The sequence below is a fragment of the Myotis lucifugus genome, unplaced genomic scaffold (assembly GCF_000147115.1).
Source record: "Myotis lucifugus unplaced genomic scaffold, Myoluc2.0 scaffold_612, whole genome shotgun sequence".
Taxonomy (NCBI): domain Eukaryota; kingdom Metazoa; phylum Chordata; class Mammalia; order Chiroptera; family Vespertilionidae; genus Myotis; species Myotis lucifugus.
The window spans coordinates 58,146-75,930 of NW_005871660.1; the positions used below are offsets into that span (position 1 = coordinate 58,146).

Below are 17,785 nucleotides of genomic sequence, written 5' to 3' on the forward strand. Positions count from 1 at the left end.
GTGGACATGAGGGCAACATGAGAGGGTGAGTGTCCTACACTCAGAGGTCTGGCACATGCTAGGGCTCAATGAATAGTTGGTGTCATCATCTCCACCACCACCATCATCACCATCACCACCATTAACACAATCACTACTGTCACCACCCTCACCATCACCTCCACCACCACCACCATCATCACCATCACCACCATTAACACAATCACTACTGTCACGACCATCACCATCATCACCATCACCATCATCACTATCACCACCACCACCATCACCACCATTAATACAATCACTACTGTCACCACCATCACCATCATCTCCACCACCACCACCATCACCACCATTAACACAATCACTACTGTCACCACCATCACCATCACCATCACCACCATTAACACAATTACTACTGTCACCACCATCACCATCATCACTACCACCACCATCACCATCACATCATCATATCATCAACACAACCATCACCATCATCATCATCATATCATCATCATGGTCTCCACCATCACCGTTAGCACCGCTTGTGCAGCCACCAGTCCCTGTCCAGCCCAGCCCTTGGCTCTTCCTGCCGCCTGGGCCTGTACTGATGTGTCTGGTTTCAGGCACCAGGTGGGATGGGTGTATACCTGTGTCCCCATGAGATGAAGCTCAGAGCTGAGCAGCAAAGCAGATGTTCCCCTTGGTTCCAAAAGGCCACTCCACTTATGACGGTCCTTGAAGGAGGTGACCCGGAGCCGCCCCAAACCCTGAGCCAACAAAACCCAGATCTCCCTTCACTACACAGGAAGGGCCCGGAGAGACTGGGAAGAAAAGTTACCATTTGGTTTTTCAGGGCCCCTTCGAACCGAAGACCTCGCTGACATGAGCCCCTGCCATCAATCACAACCACAGCGTAGCCCAGGGACGCCAGCGTGTTGAGCCGTAAATACTTGATTCCCTTGAAGGAGTTATTGACCAGCTGCACCTGTAGGGGAAGGCAAAGCGAGGACGTGGGGCTTTGGGCAAGTGGTAAGAAATCCAGCATGAGATGCGAGACAGAATGGGCTAGATGGCCCCGATGCCAACGGGATGGGGCAGGGTCTTCCAGCCTAATAAGGACCCTGTACTGTACTGTAAAGACTATGAATGGCCCAGAAGGGTTCTGGACGTGGGGGAGTGGAAAGGGAGAGGGGCCCGTGCTGCACCAAGCCTTGTTCCTACAGCCTTGTTCTGCCTCCTTTCTACCCCTCAGTTATCTCTAAAAAGCAGACACAAATGCTGGTGGGGGAATGGCTGGTGTGGCAGCAGGTGCTTTCTCTGAGGAACTTGACTTCAACCAGCTCCTCACTTTGGTGCTGTTACTATTCGGGGCCTAATCATTCCCTGTGTGTGTGTGTATGGGGGGAGGGGTGCGTAGTGGGCGCTGGAGCACGTAGACTGGCCTCCACTCATCGATGCCAGGAGTGTTTTTCCCCGAGTTGTGATAGTTGCCCAGATACCATCCAGTGTCCCCTGAAGGACAGGACTCCAAGTGAGAACCACTGTCTTAGATGTCCCCTTCTCAGAGACCTGGGCCCAGGGCCCATGGCCACCTCTGTCCCCATGCTGGTGGCCATGGGTGAGAGTGGATCACTATTGGGCAGGTGGCCCAAAGGAACCCCTGGGATGAGGGGGGCTTCCCAAAGGGACAAGGGAGCATCAGCAGGAGAAGGGGGAGCAGGGGTCATCAGGGAGGATAAGGTGTACAGAAAGCCAGAGGCAGAAGCTTGAGGGACCCCAGAACCCTGTGTGGTCAGAGGGGGCACTCCAGTCCTGGCGTGTGGGGAGGGGGTGTGAGGAACAGGGCCAGTACCCACCTGGGGGCCTCCGTACACAAAGAGGACAGTGGGGTGCTTCTTCCCTGGCTGCACGGCGTGCGGCTTGTAGATCATGCCGTAGAGCTGCACATCAGACCGCGTGTGGAAGTCAAAGATTTCCGGGGGCACATAATCGGGGGGGCAGCCTACAGACAGAGAAGCCGTGGCTACTCAGACAGGAGCCCAGAGCCAGCTGACACCCACACTCCACTGCCTGGCCTCCACCCGCTGAGGGTGAGCTGGAAGCACCCCATCCTCTGCTTTTCAAAGGTTTTTTAAGTCAGAGGGCCAGGAGTGAACCAGCTCCAGCAGCCGCTGACGCTAGCCCAGTGATGGCGAACCTTTTGAGCTCGGCGTGTCAGCATTTTGAAAAACCCTAACTTAACTCTGGTGCCGTGTCACATATAGAAATTTTTTGATATTTGCAACCACAGTAAAACAAAGACTTATATTTTTGATATTTATTTTATATATTTAAATGCCATTTAACAAAAAAAATCAACCAAAAAAATGAGTCGCGTGTCAAAGGTTCGCCATCACTGTGCTAGCTGATTCCCCCAGGAAGGTGACATCACTTCTGTGATTTGACAGACAATTTCATGGTCTGTTTCTCTCAAATCTTTATAATTGCTTTCATTTTTGCAAAGCAACACGGGTGTTTGAATCATGATCATGAAGAAAGTCTCTAAGATGATTTTATTCAGGTAAACAGGGTGCAGATTTGAAAGTTAAATAAGGTGCCCTGGCTGGTGTGGCTCAGTTGACTGAGTATTGTCCTGTGTACCGAAAGGTCGCCAGTTCGAATCCTGGTCAGTGCACGTACTCAGGTTGCAGGTTCGATCCCCAATCGGAGTGTGGAGTGTATATGGAAGACAACTGATCAATGTTTCTCTCTCTCTCTCTCTCTCTCTCTCTCTCTCTCTCTCTTCCCTCTTCCTTCCTCTCTCTCTAAAATCCATTAAAAAATATTTTTTAAAAAGTTAAATAAGTAAGTGGTAATGTAGGTTGTGGAATGTTTACTGGAAAGGGGTGGAGAATATTTTTGGCCTTAGGTGCTGAGGACACTTTCTGTGTCTCTGTAGTAACAACCAACAACCAAGCTTTGCTGTTGTGGCCCTAAGGCAGCCACAGACGATGCAAATGACGGAGTGTGGCGGGATTTGGCCACAGCTGGCCAACTGCTCATAGAGGTTGTCTGCAAACATGGCAAGATCAGCAGTTTTGGAAAACAGTCCCTAGTCCTCCTGCCTGCAGGTCCAGGGCTGGGCATCAGGACACCCAAGTTCCCATCGCTGCTCCCCTGCTGCTGTCCAAGACCCGCCCTCATCTGTGAACCAGGGCTGAGGGTCCTGCTCCATCATGTCCAGTGTTGTTGACGTGCAGAAAGTCATGGACTGAGTTATTAGGTCAGTGGTTCTCAACCTGTGGGTCGCGACCCCTTTGGGGGTCGAACGACCCTTTCACAGGGGTCGCCTAAGACCATCGGAAAACACATATATAATTACATATTGTTTTTGTGATTAATCATTATGGTTTAATTATGTTCAATTTGTAACAATGAAATTGGGGTCACCATAACATGATGAACTGTATTAAAGGGTCGCGGCATTAGGAAGGTTGAAAACCACTGTATTAGGTGGAGAAGCCTTTTACCTATTAAGGTTCCAGGGGGTGATGATAAAGATGTTTTCTAGCCCATAAAGTACTTTACAAATGCCAGGGCTTCCTATTTCCCAGAACATCTGGAAATCTAGCAAGTGGCAGGTCTGGGTCAGGGAAGGGCGTCCTTCTTAGGGAGAGATTCTTGTGTGTTTGGAAGGCTTTGATTTTCATCCTAAGAATAGACATTGTAACACTTTGCAGATAAAGGAACATTTTAGGGAGGCAAGCTGACTTGTCCTTGGTTCTGCAGCCAGAATTGGAACCTGGGGTCACCCCAGCAGCATGAAGGCCGCCCTCCTGGCTCCTGGGCAAACTGACAGCTGCCTCCTGTTTTCCTAGGCTCCGCCTGTGCCTGACCTCCAGGCCTTCTTCTACAAAGGCTCCCAAGCATCTGCTCTGCGCCCTGGAGACGCTGCCCCTGAGGACAAGGATGCCTCAGGGACCCGCTGGCAGGCAGTCGGCTCCTGAACCGAGTCTGCTCTGTGAGAGGCAGGCCTTAACTGCAGCACAGAAAGGAGAGACTGTCCCAGGGGCAGAGCCCACAGGACAGCTGGGGCCAGTGGTCATGTCTGAGAGGAGCTCTCAGGGCTGCCGGGAGAGGCCAGACGCTGAGGAGGCCTAGCAGGCAGGGCTGCAGGCTGCTCGCTGCCTCACACCCTCCAGGACACCCTCCTCTCACCAGGGTTATCTGATGGGACCCCAATCCATTTTATAGACAGGCAAGCTGAGTCTCCCAAGGGGCAAGTCTCAGTCAAGTCCCAGAGGATCTGGGGCTACTTACTGGCTGCCTCCATCATGCTGGCCCAGAACTGAGGCTGCTTGTGCAGAGGGTCATCATCGGGGCCGGTCAGCTTGTAGACGTGCACGCAGGGTGGTGTGCCCACACTGCTGTAGTGGCTGATGAACATGTCGAAATTCTGCGGGTAGGACGGGGGCGCTGAGCACCGCTCCCCACCCCCAATTCTGCACCCTTTGTCCCATCACTGGCCAACCTTCACTGATACTGACCATCCTTACCCTGTGTAAGTGCTCATTTAAACCTCAAAACCCCACCCATGTGGGGTGGCTACTATTATCATTACCCCCATTTTTCAGATAAGCAAACTGAGGCCCAGAGGACTCTGTCCCCTGGCCAGGGGTCCCACGTGGTCAGACTCAGATTCTTCCTATACCATCTTCTGGTTCTATAGTCAGCAAACTGCTACCAACTGTTTACCCTGGATGGGGAGTGGCCCTGTGCTTGGCTGCTGCCTGAAGTTCTAGAATGTTCTGAGAGGCTAAGGCGGGTACAGGGATAGTGCCATCAAGAGCATCCGGACTCAGGGGAGTGCCCACCTGGCTCATGGAGCAGCTGTGGGAGAAGCCGGGTGTGGTGAGGCGCACAATCTCACTGGCTGACTCGTAGCTGACCACGTAGAGGTGGTGCTCCAGGGGAGTGTCCTTCGTGCCTTGGAAGTACACCAGCTTCGTCTCCTCGTTGACCCAGATCTGTGGGGACACAGGGGCTCCTTGTGAGGCTGCCCAACGCTTCCCAGGCCTGCTTTCCCATGACCCCTGCCCATCTCCCTACCCCCACAGGGAGGGCCCAGTGTTCTGTAAGCAGGGGACCTGTTATTCCCCCAAGTTGGCCGGAGAAATGTCTGGAAGAGATGCACTTCTCAGACCCTGTGGGGTGGGAGCAGATCTCGATCTAGCTGGGCTGGCTGCACATCCAGGACCAACTTAGAATCAGAACCCTGGACAGCTACTCTGGGCATGCCCAGAGCCTCCCACAGAGGCGGAGGGAGGGGCCATCCTGGGTCCAAGGGCCTGCCAGCCCCAGGCCCTGGTCCCGGGTGGGGTCAGCCCACCTGTGACTCAGATGCATGGGGTAAAGAGGTGGCACTCCCTGCCCCACCCATATCCCTGTGGGGTCCTTAGGTGATGTCCTCAGGAGGAGAGGAAAAACTCTGCTCTGGGGATGGGGACAGGCACTGCCTCTCTGGGGCCAACCTGGCAACATGGAGGCAAAACAAAAAGAGTGTGTCCTCTGACCTGGCAGTGAGACCTCTGGGAACTGTTCCTGAGGACTTCACCCAGGAGGGGATTTCAGAATGGAGGGACAAAGACGCTCAAAGTGCTCTTAAGACTAAAGAAAGGTGACAATAGGAGTGTCCGAAAAGGTGGAATTGTTCCCATAACTATGGCACAGTTCTGTGTCCACAAAAAAACTATTTTCTATAAAACCTCTAGAAACCCCCTAAAATGATGTGTGCAAATAGGAAAGCTCTGCAAGTGATTTCCCTCTGTGGTCACCTCCAAGGAGGGGCAGAGGCTGCAGAGTGCAGGGTGAGGGCGGAAGGGGATTCCGATGTGCGTTGTGTCTAGAATGACCCAGTCATTATAACAAATACTGACTGTTCATTGTTACCATGCTTCTTAAATAAAGGTTTTCTAGAAATAGAGGATGTCCTTGAAAACTCAAACAAATGGGGAAATCGGCGTTCTCCAGGCCAGGGACCCACCACGGCCACATCTTTCCAGAGGGAGCGCAGAAATAGGCCGGGGGCACATGACCTCAGGCAGGGATGTTAGAGGTCACTCTAGCTCCTTTTGTTTTTTAATTTCTGAGTAAAAAGATAAGGCATGCCAATGTAATGTTCGGTGAGAGAGAAAGGGATGATGCGGGCTTATGTGTGTGCCAAACCCTATATATGCCCAGGGCTTCAAAGTACTTTAAAGCAGGGTCCTCACCCAGGGTGGTTCTGCCCCCGGGGGACACCTGGCTATGTCTGGGGACATCTGTCGTGGTCACAAACAGGAGTACTTCTGGTGGAGGCAGGGAGGCTGCTCAACACCCTGCAGTGCCCAGGATGCCCCCACAGAGAAGCATCAGCAATAACAAGAGGGAGAGACCAGTTGTCAAGATGAAAGAATTAGAGCTATTAGATCAGTGATGGCGAACCTATGGTTGATTTTTCTTTGTTAAATGGCATTTAAATATATAAAATAAATATCAAAAATATAAATCTTTGTTTTACTATGGAATAAATATCAAAAATATAAATCTTTGTTTTACTATGGTTGCAAATATCAAAAAATTTCTATATGTGACACGGCACCAGTCAAAAGGTTCGCCATCACCGTACTAGATGGTTCCATTTCACAGATGAGGAAACGGAGTCTTAGTACCCAGTTACTCCTTGGGGGGCAGAGCTAGGCTAGGAGCTGGGGTCGGGGGATAGGGTGGGAGAACACCTCCAGCAAGACTGACCCCAAGCAAGCAGAGCCACTAAGAGTAGGTGACTGTCCTTTAACCTCTGGGTGCCCCACTTTCTGGCCCTCTTGCCTCACACATAAAGATGAGAACGTAAAATCTGATCGAATCGGGACTGTGCTCATGGTTTTACAGCTTCTTTCCCAGCAATTTGTAGTGACGGCTTTACAAGTCGGTGACAGGGCTTTCCGGCAGGTGTGGTTCTGCTGTAATCAACACGGTTCCCTACGGAGCCTGGACCTCCCTGCCACTGCTGGCCACCAGTGCTGACTGACTGCTACTTCCCACCATGTGAAGAGCACCGGGAGGGACACACATGTGCTAATATGTCTGTCTTTGGTCCACGAGGCATTTATGCTGGTGTGAAGTAGGGACCAGGAAGTCTGATTAAGGAGACCCTTTGTAAACCTGGACCCTGTGAAGATGCTGTAGCCAGAGGCAAAGTCGCGCTGTGTTTTTAAGAGGTGCGTTTGGGGGAATGGAACGAACGCCTCTGGTCTTCCCTGTGGCCGCATCCTTTGCTCCTGAACCTCCCCTCCGGCAAGCGTGGGGGGGGGGGGCCCTGGTTGGAAGCTGCAAGACGATCCCACAGTGGGCACCCCAAGTGTCCCACAAACTGTTCTTCCAGGGTTGAGTGGTTTCATGGAGTGGAAGGAGGATAACAGAGAGCTCCCTGTGGCCCTGAGAATGTGCTCAGATGGGGCCCTGCATCCTGGACCCAGTGTGCCTCCAGCCTTGGCCTTGGGCACGCTGGGGCTGTGGAGGGGGCGGAGCAGGAGGGAGGAGTGGCCAGGTGGGGGCAGGGGAGCCACAAGCACAAGAGGTCTTGAGAGGGACCAGAAGTGTGTGTCTATGTGCCTGTGCATGTACAAGTGTGCATGGAGACGCTGGTACCTTGGAGCCATGCCTGGCCAAAACCTCCCATTCACCACTGGTCAGCGCGATCTCCTCCTTGACAGGGCACTTAAATTCATCTGGAAATAAGGAAAGGAAAAGAGGTGAAGGGGCCCCAGGAAGCTGTGATGGGGACACAAAGCACCGAGACCCACCTGCACCACAGCAGACTTACACTGTCCAGACCGGCCCCCACCAACTTGGCAAATGCCAGCCTACAGCCTCTGCATCCCAGGCCAGCCTTGCCCCTCAATTCTCCAGCCACCCGAGGCTTCCCGCTGAGGCACGGACGATGGCGCAGCTGGCTGGTCCCCATCTCACTCCAACCCATTCTGAGCCCTATTCCCTGCTCTTGCTCTTGAGTCTTCTTGGCTACCCAAATTCAAGCCCATGTTTCTCTTGGCCCAGAGGGCCCTGCCAAGCACGCCTGCTGGGCCTCTCCAGCAGGACTGTCCTCTGTGAAAGCAGGTGTCGCACGGACACGTCAGTGCCAGCGCCACCACTGTCCTGCCGCTCGTGCATTCCAACAGGCTGCTGGCCTCACTCGACTGCACAGCACGCCTGGAGGCTGCCTTTAAAGAATTCATTCCTTCTGATTTAAAGTGAATGAGGCCACGCCTTCTCATCTGTCCAATTGCCATCGAGCAGGTGGAAGACATGTGACAAGAGTGTGAGATGGGGATGCAGCAGAGGCCCACACACAGGTGCATGGGAAACCAGGTGTGCCCAACTCAAAAGCAGGTTTCCTGAGAGGCACCTGCTTCGAGCTCCACTCTACCACCAGGTGAGAATCGAGCTCAGCTGGCCATTTCAAGAGGCGGAAATGAGGACTTTTCAAGTGACATTTCCCAAAGCCAGGTGGCGTCAGTAAGTCAACAGACAAGCCCAACAGCAGCAACACCAACGAGCCAAAGAAAACTCTCCTTGCAGATGGCTCAGCCGGCACGTGGGGCCGCATCAAACCCCGAGTGGCAGTGCCGAGACAGCAGGCACTCCTCAGTCCCTGCCTTACCCAACCCCTCGGAGCGTGTGGCTTCGCCTCTTGACACTCGGGCCCCCCTCGGCTCCTGGCACCCTGAACACATCCTCACTTGGGTCTCTGTCCCCTGTGCAGGTGGCTGCTTGAGGCTCATTTGTGGGCTCTACCTCTAACCTGTAGGACAATCCTGGGGTGACTAGGCCCAAGGGGACACTGGCTGACACCTGGGAACATCTATGGTTATCACAACTGGGGAGTGGGTGGGGGTCAGGGATGCTGCTGAACTCCCCCCAGTGCCCAGGACGACCATACGGAGAATGACCCGGCCCTGAGGTCAGCAGTGCCCACAGGAGAGACCCTGCTCCAAGCTTGAGGAGCCGGATTAACTCGCAGGATCGGCCCTGTGGCACTCTGTCCTGTCCAGGGGCTGAGATGCCATCCAAGTGCGAGGACGGCCACACTCCCATCACAATACATTCTCTCCCCAGAACTCCGAGCACACGAACCTGCCCACACGGCATTCCCACTACTGAGCTCTTCACTTTGGATACGTGCAAAACCCACCTCTGGATTGTTCTCTCCTAAAACTGCCCCTTTCAGAGCCTTCCCATCTCGGAACAGACCTGTGACGGAACAAATGGTGCCTGTGCCGTCCTCTCTCTCTCAGGCTCCACATCCAAATCCACAGGCAAACCATGTCAGCTAGTGGTCAAAGTGCAGAGTGCATCGAACCACCTGGGTCAGCCCAGCCCCACCGCCTGACCCGTTCCTGTCCTCTCCTCACCCCTCGGGCTACGTTCCACACGGCAACCTCAGGAATCATTTTAAAGTGGTGGAAGGCCAATGTAAAAGCCAAGTTCCCTCCGAGACTCACAAGGCCCTACACGACCTGCCCCATCCCCTCTGCCCTCACCTGCTCCCTCTCTCCCCTCACTCTGCTCCAGTCACACAGGCTTCCTTGCTGTTCCCTTAACATGCAGACATGGTCCTGCCCCAGGACCTTTGCATGGGCTGCTCGTGAGGCCTGGAGCTCTGTGTAGCTGCCTCCGCCATTTTTACCACATCCTCCAGGTCCCTGCTCCATGGCACATTATCCAGAGACGTTCTCCTAACCACCAGTTCTAGAAAGAAAGCCCCTCATGCTCATCACTCCTGGGACAGCATCTTTCATAGTTTTTGGATTACTACTCAAAAACAGCCATCGGGGCACAAAAACAGCCACAGAGGACAGATAAGTGACTGGGCGTGACCATGTGTTACAGAAACAGGCAGATGGTCTGGGACTGACTTGCAGCTATAGTTTGCCGACCCCTGGTGTAAGATGGGCCTGGCACCTGGCAGGTGCTCAATAACTCCTGTTGATTGAATGAATGAATAGGCAGCTATGGTAACCCCTGCCAGGTGTGAATGACTTCTTTCCTGTGGGCGGCTGAGTCAGAGGGTGGGATCAGTGAACAAACAGCACATGGGACCTCAGACGGCAGTTGGATGAGCAATGGCGTTAGTCAGGCTGTGCTCACCTTCCCCGGGGCTGAAGGGCTCGCTCCAGTCGTAGCCATTAGGCTGTAACACGGTGGTGACCTTGTACAAGTGGCAGAAGCCGGTCTTGCTTTCGTTGGCGCGGATGAAGCAGAGCTCGTCCTCACCCTCTGATTGGGGGAAGGGATAGAAGATGTCATGAACCTGTCCGGGCAGAAGAGGGAAGACACGTCAGGTGAGGCACACCCTGCCGAGGAAGGGGAGGCCAAACCCAGCCCCTGTGGACTCTCCCTCCCTGGCCAGGGGCAGGCCTGCCTGAGCTCACTTCCCCACCCTTACATTGATCCACACGTTGGTGATCTCCTCGTACACCACGTACGGCTGGACGTTACTGGGCACGGCTCTGGCGAAGGCCTCCCGCTGCTCCTCATCCTCGGTGATGGGGATGAACAGGGCTGGGGGCAGGAGGACGAGCTGGAGCTGCTGCTGGGGCCGATCCAGGAGCATGGCCCAGGCGCTGAGAGGGCGAAAGAGAAGCCAGAGGCCTCAGGGGCCAGCAGCCGGAAACTGGTGACTAAAGCCCCCTTTTGTCAACTTCACCGATACCTGACCAAGTAACCCCATGACACAGTTTCCTGGCTGGAATGCATGCTCAGGGGGGCTGACAGAACTCCACAACCTGACTTCTGGAAACGGCTTACATCATGAAATCATAGAGCAGTTTAGAGAAAGCCACAATTTCAGCCAAATCCTCACCTACACACACCATCCTTGATTTCATACTTTGCTGTAACTTGACAATTTTTAACTTAAATGTATTTTAAATGGGGACCTATCAGTACTGTAAGTGGAAAAGCAGCATCTCAAAATAAACAGGAAGCAACTAAAACCAAATTAAAGTGCAATTTCAGCCCAGCCGGCATGGCTCAGTGGTTGAACCAGGAGGTCACAGTTTGATTCCTGGTCAGGGCACATGCCCAGGTTGTAGGCTCGATCCCTTGTGTGGGGCATGCAGGAGGCAGCTGATCAATGATTCTTTTTCATCATTGATGTTTCTATCTCTCTTCCCCTCTCCCTTCCTCTCTGAAATCAATAAAATAATTTAAAAAACATATATATATAAAGAGCAACATCATAGGGATGGGAGGTTCCAGCGAGAGCCCATGGCCTGAGTCTCGCTGTTTCTGTTATGAAGGGAGTCTGGCAAGTGTTGGAGTAGGGCATGCACACCCTTTCTGTAAAGGGGCCAGCGAGTCAGTATTTCAATTCTGTGGACCACAAGTGTCCTTCACAACTACTCAACCCTGCCCTTGTAATGTGAAAGCAACCACAGACAAGCTGTAGATGAACGAGTGTGGCCCTGTGCCAATAAAACTTTATTTACACACACTGAATTGTGGGTTTTATATCACTTTCATGTATGATAAATTATTATTCTTTAGATCCCCCAGCCCCCAAATCATTTAAAATCGTAAAAACCATTCTTGGCTCCTGGGCCTCACAAAAAAAGATGGGTGGTGAGGATTGAGCCTCCGGGCCATGCTTTAGGACCCGTTAGAGATGCCTGTCTCTGATGTGAGCAGAAGGGCTAGCAAGTGAGTGAAACGGGACTCCTTCTATTTGGTGACTCCATGATTCTTACGATAGGGGTGGAGGTGGGGGTAGAGAGGAGTGGTCCACCCAGGTCCTGAATATAAATGACTTAGATGCTGTCAGACAGAGACTCACTATTTGCCGTCTCGGGTCCACCCGGCCCGGGCGATGTATTCCGCCCTGGGGAAGAGCGTGCTGAAGGGCTGCACCAGCTCCTTCTCTTGGGTAGAGACGATCTAAAGGGAAAACAGACTCGGGTCACATTACATGCTACCCAGGAGTAGACACTGTTAGGGGCACACTGTGTCCCCCCTCAAATCCACATGTTGAAGTCCTCACCCCTAGTACCTCAGAATGGGCCTTATTTGGAAATAAAGTGGCTACAGATGTAATTAGTTAAGATGGGGTCATACAGGTAGGGTGGCCCCAATCCAACAGGACTCGTGTTGGAAGTGTGCACACAGGTATCACATGGGTAGAGTGTCTTGTGATGAGACACAAGGAGAAGGTGACCGTCTACAAGGCAAGGAGGCCTGGAACAGGTCCTTTCTCATGGCCTCAGGAGAAACCAGCTCTGCCGACACCTTGATTTCAGACTTTTAGCCTCCATACTGTGAGACAATAAACTGTTGTTTAAGCTGCCCAGTCTGGGGGACTTTATTATGATAGCCCATTGGCTGGAAACCCAGGGTTCTGGTGTGGACTGTCACTGCAAAGCCAGGTGTCCTTGGGCAAGACAGTCTTTGGATGCCACAGTTTCCTGGAGCCTAAATGGGGCTGGCATGGCATTTCCCCAGGAGGAAAAGGCAGGCAGGGCCTCAGCATGCCCCACACCCCAGCGGGCACCCCCCTAACATCCCCAACTGCCTGTTCAGTTGGTATAACCCATACCACTGCAGGACCCTGTTAGTCTGGCAGAGCCAGGGACTGTTTAAAACAAAGCCACTTAGAGCTGATCTGTGTTAAATCTGCACGAATACTCTGGTCAAGAGTGGAGAAGGGGTCTGGTTAGGGCCGAATTTTGCCCAGAACAAAAACTGACTCCTCAATTACAAACGTCAGTGTAGTTTATCCTAGGCTTTCTTCTGAAACATTACACAAGAATGCATTTTGGCAAAAATATGCAAGGGCTTTCTCAGCTTGTCTGAACTCTAACCTGACGTCCCCATCCCCACGGCCCTTCTCAGTCACAGCCGCTCTTGCCCTCCTGACTAAGGAGGCCTAAGTGACGAGGACCTCTTGTCATTTCAGAGTGAGGTGCAGAGTGACGGGGGCAGCAGGGCCCAGCCTGGCAGCAGAGCTCTGGACGGTGTTGTTTTGCATTCAGTTGGCCAAGAGGAGCACCTGCCACGGGAAGGGGGCGAGCAGCCTGCTGATGCTGCCCAACTACCTACCCAGCTCAAAACACATACCCTGACCCCTCTTCTCATCCAGAAGCTTCTCGGGGCTCTCTGGCCCTCTTACCTTGCCTTGACTGTCAGTCTGAAACTCAGCCAGCTTCAAGGCGATCTTTGGATTCTTGCTACCTACAGAAATGCAAGTGAGGTGAGCCTGGCAGGGATCGCCCATGTGGGGTGAGAGCGGGTGTTGGGGTGGAGGGTGCAGGGGGACACAGAAAGGTGACACAGTGGACATGGGGGCGGGGGAGGAAGGGTGTCCAAAGGGCTCTCCATAGGCAGGTCTCCCTCTCTGGTCCAGGCACAAAATCCCTGAGCAGGACTTTCTGACTGAGCCAGGACCTCATTCCAGACAGAGTGATGTACAACCTCTAGCTGATGGGGAGGTCATGGTGGAACATACACGAGGAAGACACCTGCTGCCTTTGGAGAGCTTGAAATCTGGCCTCCGTGCTCTCATTTGTCAACTGGGGAGGGAGGGGACTGACTTTTCCCATTTGCATTGGGGACTGAGAATATCCTCTAGGACAGTGGTCAGCAAACTCATTAGTCAACAGAACCAAATCAACAGTACGACGACTGAAATTTCTTTTGAGAGCCAAATTTTTTAAACTTAAACTATATAGGTAGGTACACTGTTATTAACTTAATTAGGGTACTCCTAAGGCTTAGGAAGAGCCACACTCAAGGGGCCAAAGAGCCGCATGTGGCTCTCGAGCCGCAGTTTGCCAACCACGGCTCTAGGAGGCTCTGCCAGCATGGCGAACAGGAGGTGCTGCTCACTGCAGGTCAGCGAGAACAACTCTTTTATTTGCCTCCATGGAGGCGGCAAAGAGGCCTGCAGGCTGAACCTGAACCTGGCCCGCCACCTATTTTGTTTGGCTTACCAGGTATTTTTATTTTTATCTTTTAAAAATACATTTTTATTAATTTTGAGAGGAAAGGAAAGTGACAGAGAGATAGAAACATCAATGATGAGAGAGAATCATTGATTGGCTGCCTCCTGCACACCCCTCACCAGGGATCAAGCCTGCAACCCAAGCATATGCCCTGACTGGGAATTAAACTGTGACTTCCTGGTTCATAGGTTGATGCTCAACCACTGAGCCACACCCGGCCGGGCTTTCTAAGTGTTTTTAAATAATTCGAGCAACATTTAAGAATTGAGGGTTTTCTGCCCAGCCAGTGTTGCTCAATGGTTGAGCATTGACCTATGAATCAGGAGGTCATGGTTTGATTCCTGGTCAGGGTACAAGCCCAGGTTTCGGGCTCAATTCTCAGGTGTGCAGGAGGCAGCCGATCGATGATTTTCTCTCATCATTGATGTTTCTCTCTCTTTCCCTCTCCTTTCTTCTCTCTGAAATCAGTAAAAATATATTTTAAAAAAGAATTGGGTAATTTCTCAAATGAGTCTGGATTTACAGTTTCTCTTGAGAAACAGGCAAACTCGAGTCTGTACCCTCACAGGTGGTGAATGTCTGATGCGTCCTAGGTTGGGGCCCACACCCCGTCACAATCTCCCTGAGCTCCTTCTGTCTCCAGGGCCCTGAAGCGGTGCTGGCCCTGCTGCTGTTCCCGAGCCCGGCCTGCTCCTGAGTCCTGTGGGCCCATCCTAGTTGGAGCCTCACCTTGCTCTATGAGGACTCAGACCACTGCCCAGCCATCCCCACCTGTCCTGGGCACTCACCTGTCCGGGGGTACCGGTACGAGTCTGTCTTCCTTTCTTCTAGTGCAGGAGAGGGCACGTGAATGACCTCCACCTCCGACTCGTCGACCTCCTCGTACAGGATCCGCAGTGTCTTGTGGCCTTCCGAACCTGGGAGGAGGCAGGGACACCACTGAGGGTGCCAGGAGGCCACCCATCCCGTGCACACGAGGGACTCTGCTGTGCCACAGCTGGGCCCAGGCAAGAGCATGAGCCTTTGGGCTGGAACCCGGGGCTGCCCTTTACTAGACCTTCAGCCAGTCACACCTCCTCCTGGGGCCTAGTTCCCTCACCTGCACAGTGGGGACGAGGACTGAACTATTCCCAGCACAAAACCGTGTGGGAAATGGCTATGGAGGGGGTTTGTGTGCTGAATTGTGTATGTTCCGGTCAAGTCCCTGTGTTGAAGCCCTAACCCCAGGACCTCGTAATGTGACTGTATTTGGAGATGGGGTCTCTAAAGAGGTGGTTAAGGTAAAATGAGGTCATTAGGTTGGGCCCTGATCCAATATGACTGGTGTCCTTGTAAGAAGAGATTAGGAAACAGACACGCACAGAGGGAAGACCTGTGAGGAGACAGGGAGAGCAGCCAAGGAGAGGGGCCAAGGTGCTGACACCCTGACCTCGGACTTGCGGACTCCAGCACTGAGAGACAACAAATGTCTGTCGGTTAGGCCCTCAGTCTGGGAGCAGGTTCAGCAGCCCAAGTTAATAACACACGTCTCCAGAAGAAGAATTACAGTAAAGATCACTGCGAGAATAAGTAGATCACCGGGTGGTAACAGCTGAGAGGAGTGGGGTGACCGGCCAAGCTGACGTCACAGGGACAGAGCCGTGGCCGCTCCTTCCTCAGCAGGCCCTTTCCTTCCTTAGCCACTGAGAAGGTTCTCCTGCTGCTTCCTGTTTCTGCCCTCAGACTCACTGTGGACAGACCAAAGATTCTGCGGAAGCACCCCGCCTGCTCCGCACCTGCTTTAGGGCGGAGCCCTGGACGCCTGAGAGGCTGAGTGGCTGGCTCGAGGCCATGTGGCTTGGGAGTGGCAGCACTGTGCTTCCGACTCAGCCGTGACAAACAGGAGTCTCCCGACATTGTGCAATGTCCCCCAAAGGCAGGTTCACCCCAGCTGAGAACGACTGATATATGCCCAGAAGATCACCCACCAGGATCGGTGCATAAAGGTATTCATAGGAGTATTGATTATGACACCAAAATAAAACCAAAACCCACAACTAGAAACAACCAAAGAACTAGCTCAATAAACCATGGCACAGTCACGCTCCAAAGAGCTGTGTGCTGACTGCAAGGGATTGTGTCCCCCCCAATTCAAATGTTAAAGCCTATCCCCGATATAATGGCATTACATGATGGGGCCTTTGGCAGGTGATTAGGTCATAAGAGCAGAGCCCTCATGAGAGGGGTAAGTGTCCTTATGAAAGAGACCCTGGGACATGAGGACACAGCAAGAAGGTGCCATCTATGAACCAGGAGAAGATTCTCACCAGACAATGAATCTTCTGGCGCCTTCATCGTGAACTCCCAGCCTTGAGAACCATGAGATGTAAGTAAGTGTTGTTTATAAGCCCCCCAAACTGTGGTGTGGTTATAGCAGCCCAAATGGACCGAGACACTGATATCAATAGAAAGGTTGCTGAGGTTTCTTTAAAGTGACAAGTGCAAAGAGCAGAAAAGCACACAGAGTCTATTAATAAAAGAAGTGTACACAGAGCATTTTTGTTGTTAATCCTCAACCAAGAATATTTTTTCCATTGATTTTTAGAGAGAGTTGAAGGGAGGGAGGGGGAGAAAGGGAAACATCGATTGGAGAGGGCCACATTGACTAGTTGCCTCTAGCACCCGCCCCAGGCCAGGGATCCAACCTGCAACCCAGGTACATCCCCTTGACTAGGAATCGAACCCACAACTCTTCAGTGCACGGGCCAATGCTCAAACCACTTAACCACTGGCCAGGACCATAGAAGCATTTTTTAAAAATGGAAAGGGACCTACCTTCCCAGGAGGCTGTGGGACACCACCAGTAGCCGGTGAAGCGGTCGAATTCTTCCTGGATGACGAAGGTGGCCACGCCCGCAGATTTGGGGTCCTCGAGAACGTTGGATAAGCCTGGAGGAGGAGAAAGCAGGACGAGAGGTGAGGAGTCTTATTTAAAGCAGGCTCCTCCCCCTCGGCACTGCTAACATTGGGGTCAGCACATTCTCTGTGGGGGGCTGTCCTGAGCACTATGGGGTGTTGAGTAGCATCTCTGAACTCCCACCCACTCGCTCCCAGGACATCCCCACCCAGCTATGGCAACTAAAAGTGTCCCTGGACATGGCCAGTGTCTGAGTTGCCCCCGGCTGAGCTGCTCAGGTTTAGAGCGAGGGCACCAGGGCTGTGGGGCAGGACAGGGGGGCAAGTCTGAGGCCACGCCAGGTGCTGAGTTCCTAAAACATCTTTAGAAGGGGAAGGTCAACGAGGAGGAGCATGAGGGAAAACTTGGGGAGCAGGTGAGATCTGACCTTGAACCATGGAGTCAGAAAGGAGAGCAGAGGTGGGAGGGGCCGAGTGAGCAGAGGTACAGAATAAGTGTCTGGTGGAGGGAGGCCAAGAGGGCCACACAGGAGGGTGGCTTGTGAGAGCCGGGTCAGGAAGGTGCCTGGGGTCAGGGAGAGTGGAGTGGGGGCAGGGTATTTTCTAGAAGCTGGACTGGTGGCTTTGATGACTGCCTGGAAAGTGCTGGCCTGGACCTGGCCCAACGGACCACACCCCTGGGTTGCTGTCCACCCTGGCCAGGACTGACGCCTCTGCCCGCTTTACCCCTGTGGCAGAAAGTCAGCCGCTGCTCTTCGCCGGTCTCAATGTTGGCCACCCACAGGTCACTGTTGTTGATGAAGGAAAAGAAGGCGGGGTCGGCAGGGCAGATCTTGGGGTCCATCCGAGGCCCAGAACACTGGGTCTTGATTTCCAATGGCTTCATGGGG

General features: G+C 52.9%; 1 protein-coding gene across 1 annotated transcript in view; it reads right to left on the reverse strand.

The window, feature by feature from the left end:
- Window positions 1–448: 448 nt before the first annotated feature.
- DPP9 (dipeptidyl peptidase 9) overlaps window positions 449–17,785 on the reverse strand; it is a 30,124-nt gene continuing 12,787 nt past the window's right edge. Inside the window, exons 6-17 of the mRNA XM_023745985.1 lie at window positions 17,622–17,785; window positions 16,815–16,928; window positions 14,789–14,917; window positions 13,169–13,230; window positions 11,840–11,940; window positions 10,451–10,628; window positions 10,153–10,315; window positions 7,654–7,733; window positions 4,839–4,991; window positions 4,285–4,420; window positions 1,842–1,987; window positions 449–970 (exon numbers count right to left, since the gene is read on the reverse strand). The exon at window positions 17,622–17,785 is cut by the window's right edge and continues 99 nt beyond it. Coding sequence (XP_023601753.1) covers window positions 605–970; window positions 1,842–1,987; window positions 4,285–4,420; window positions 4,839–4,991; window positions 7,654–7,733; window positions 10,153–10,315; window positions 10,451–10,628; window positions 11,840–11,940; window positions 13,169–13,230; window positions 14,789–14,917; window positions 16,815–16,928; window positions 17,622–17,785 — 1,792 coding nt within the window. The 3' untranslated portion in view covers window positions 449–604. The remainder of the gene's footprint in view (window positions 971–1,841; window positions 1,988–4,284; window positions 4,421–4,838; window positions 4,992–7,653; window positions 7,734–10,152; window positions 10,316–10,450; window positions 10,629–11,839; window positions 11,941–13,168; window positions 13,231–14,788; window positions 14,918–16,814; window positions 16,929–17,621) is intronic.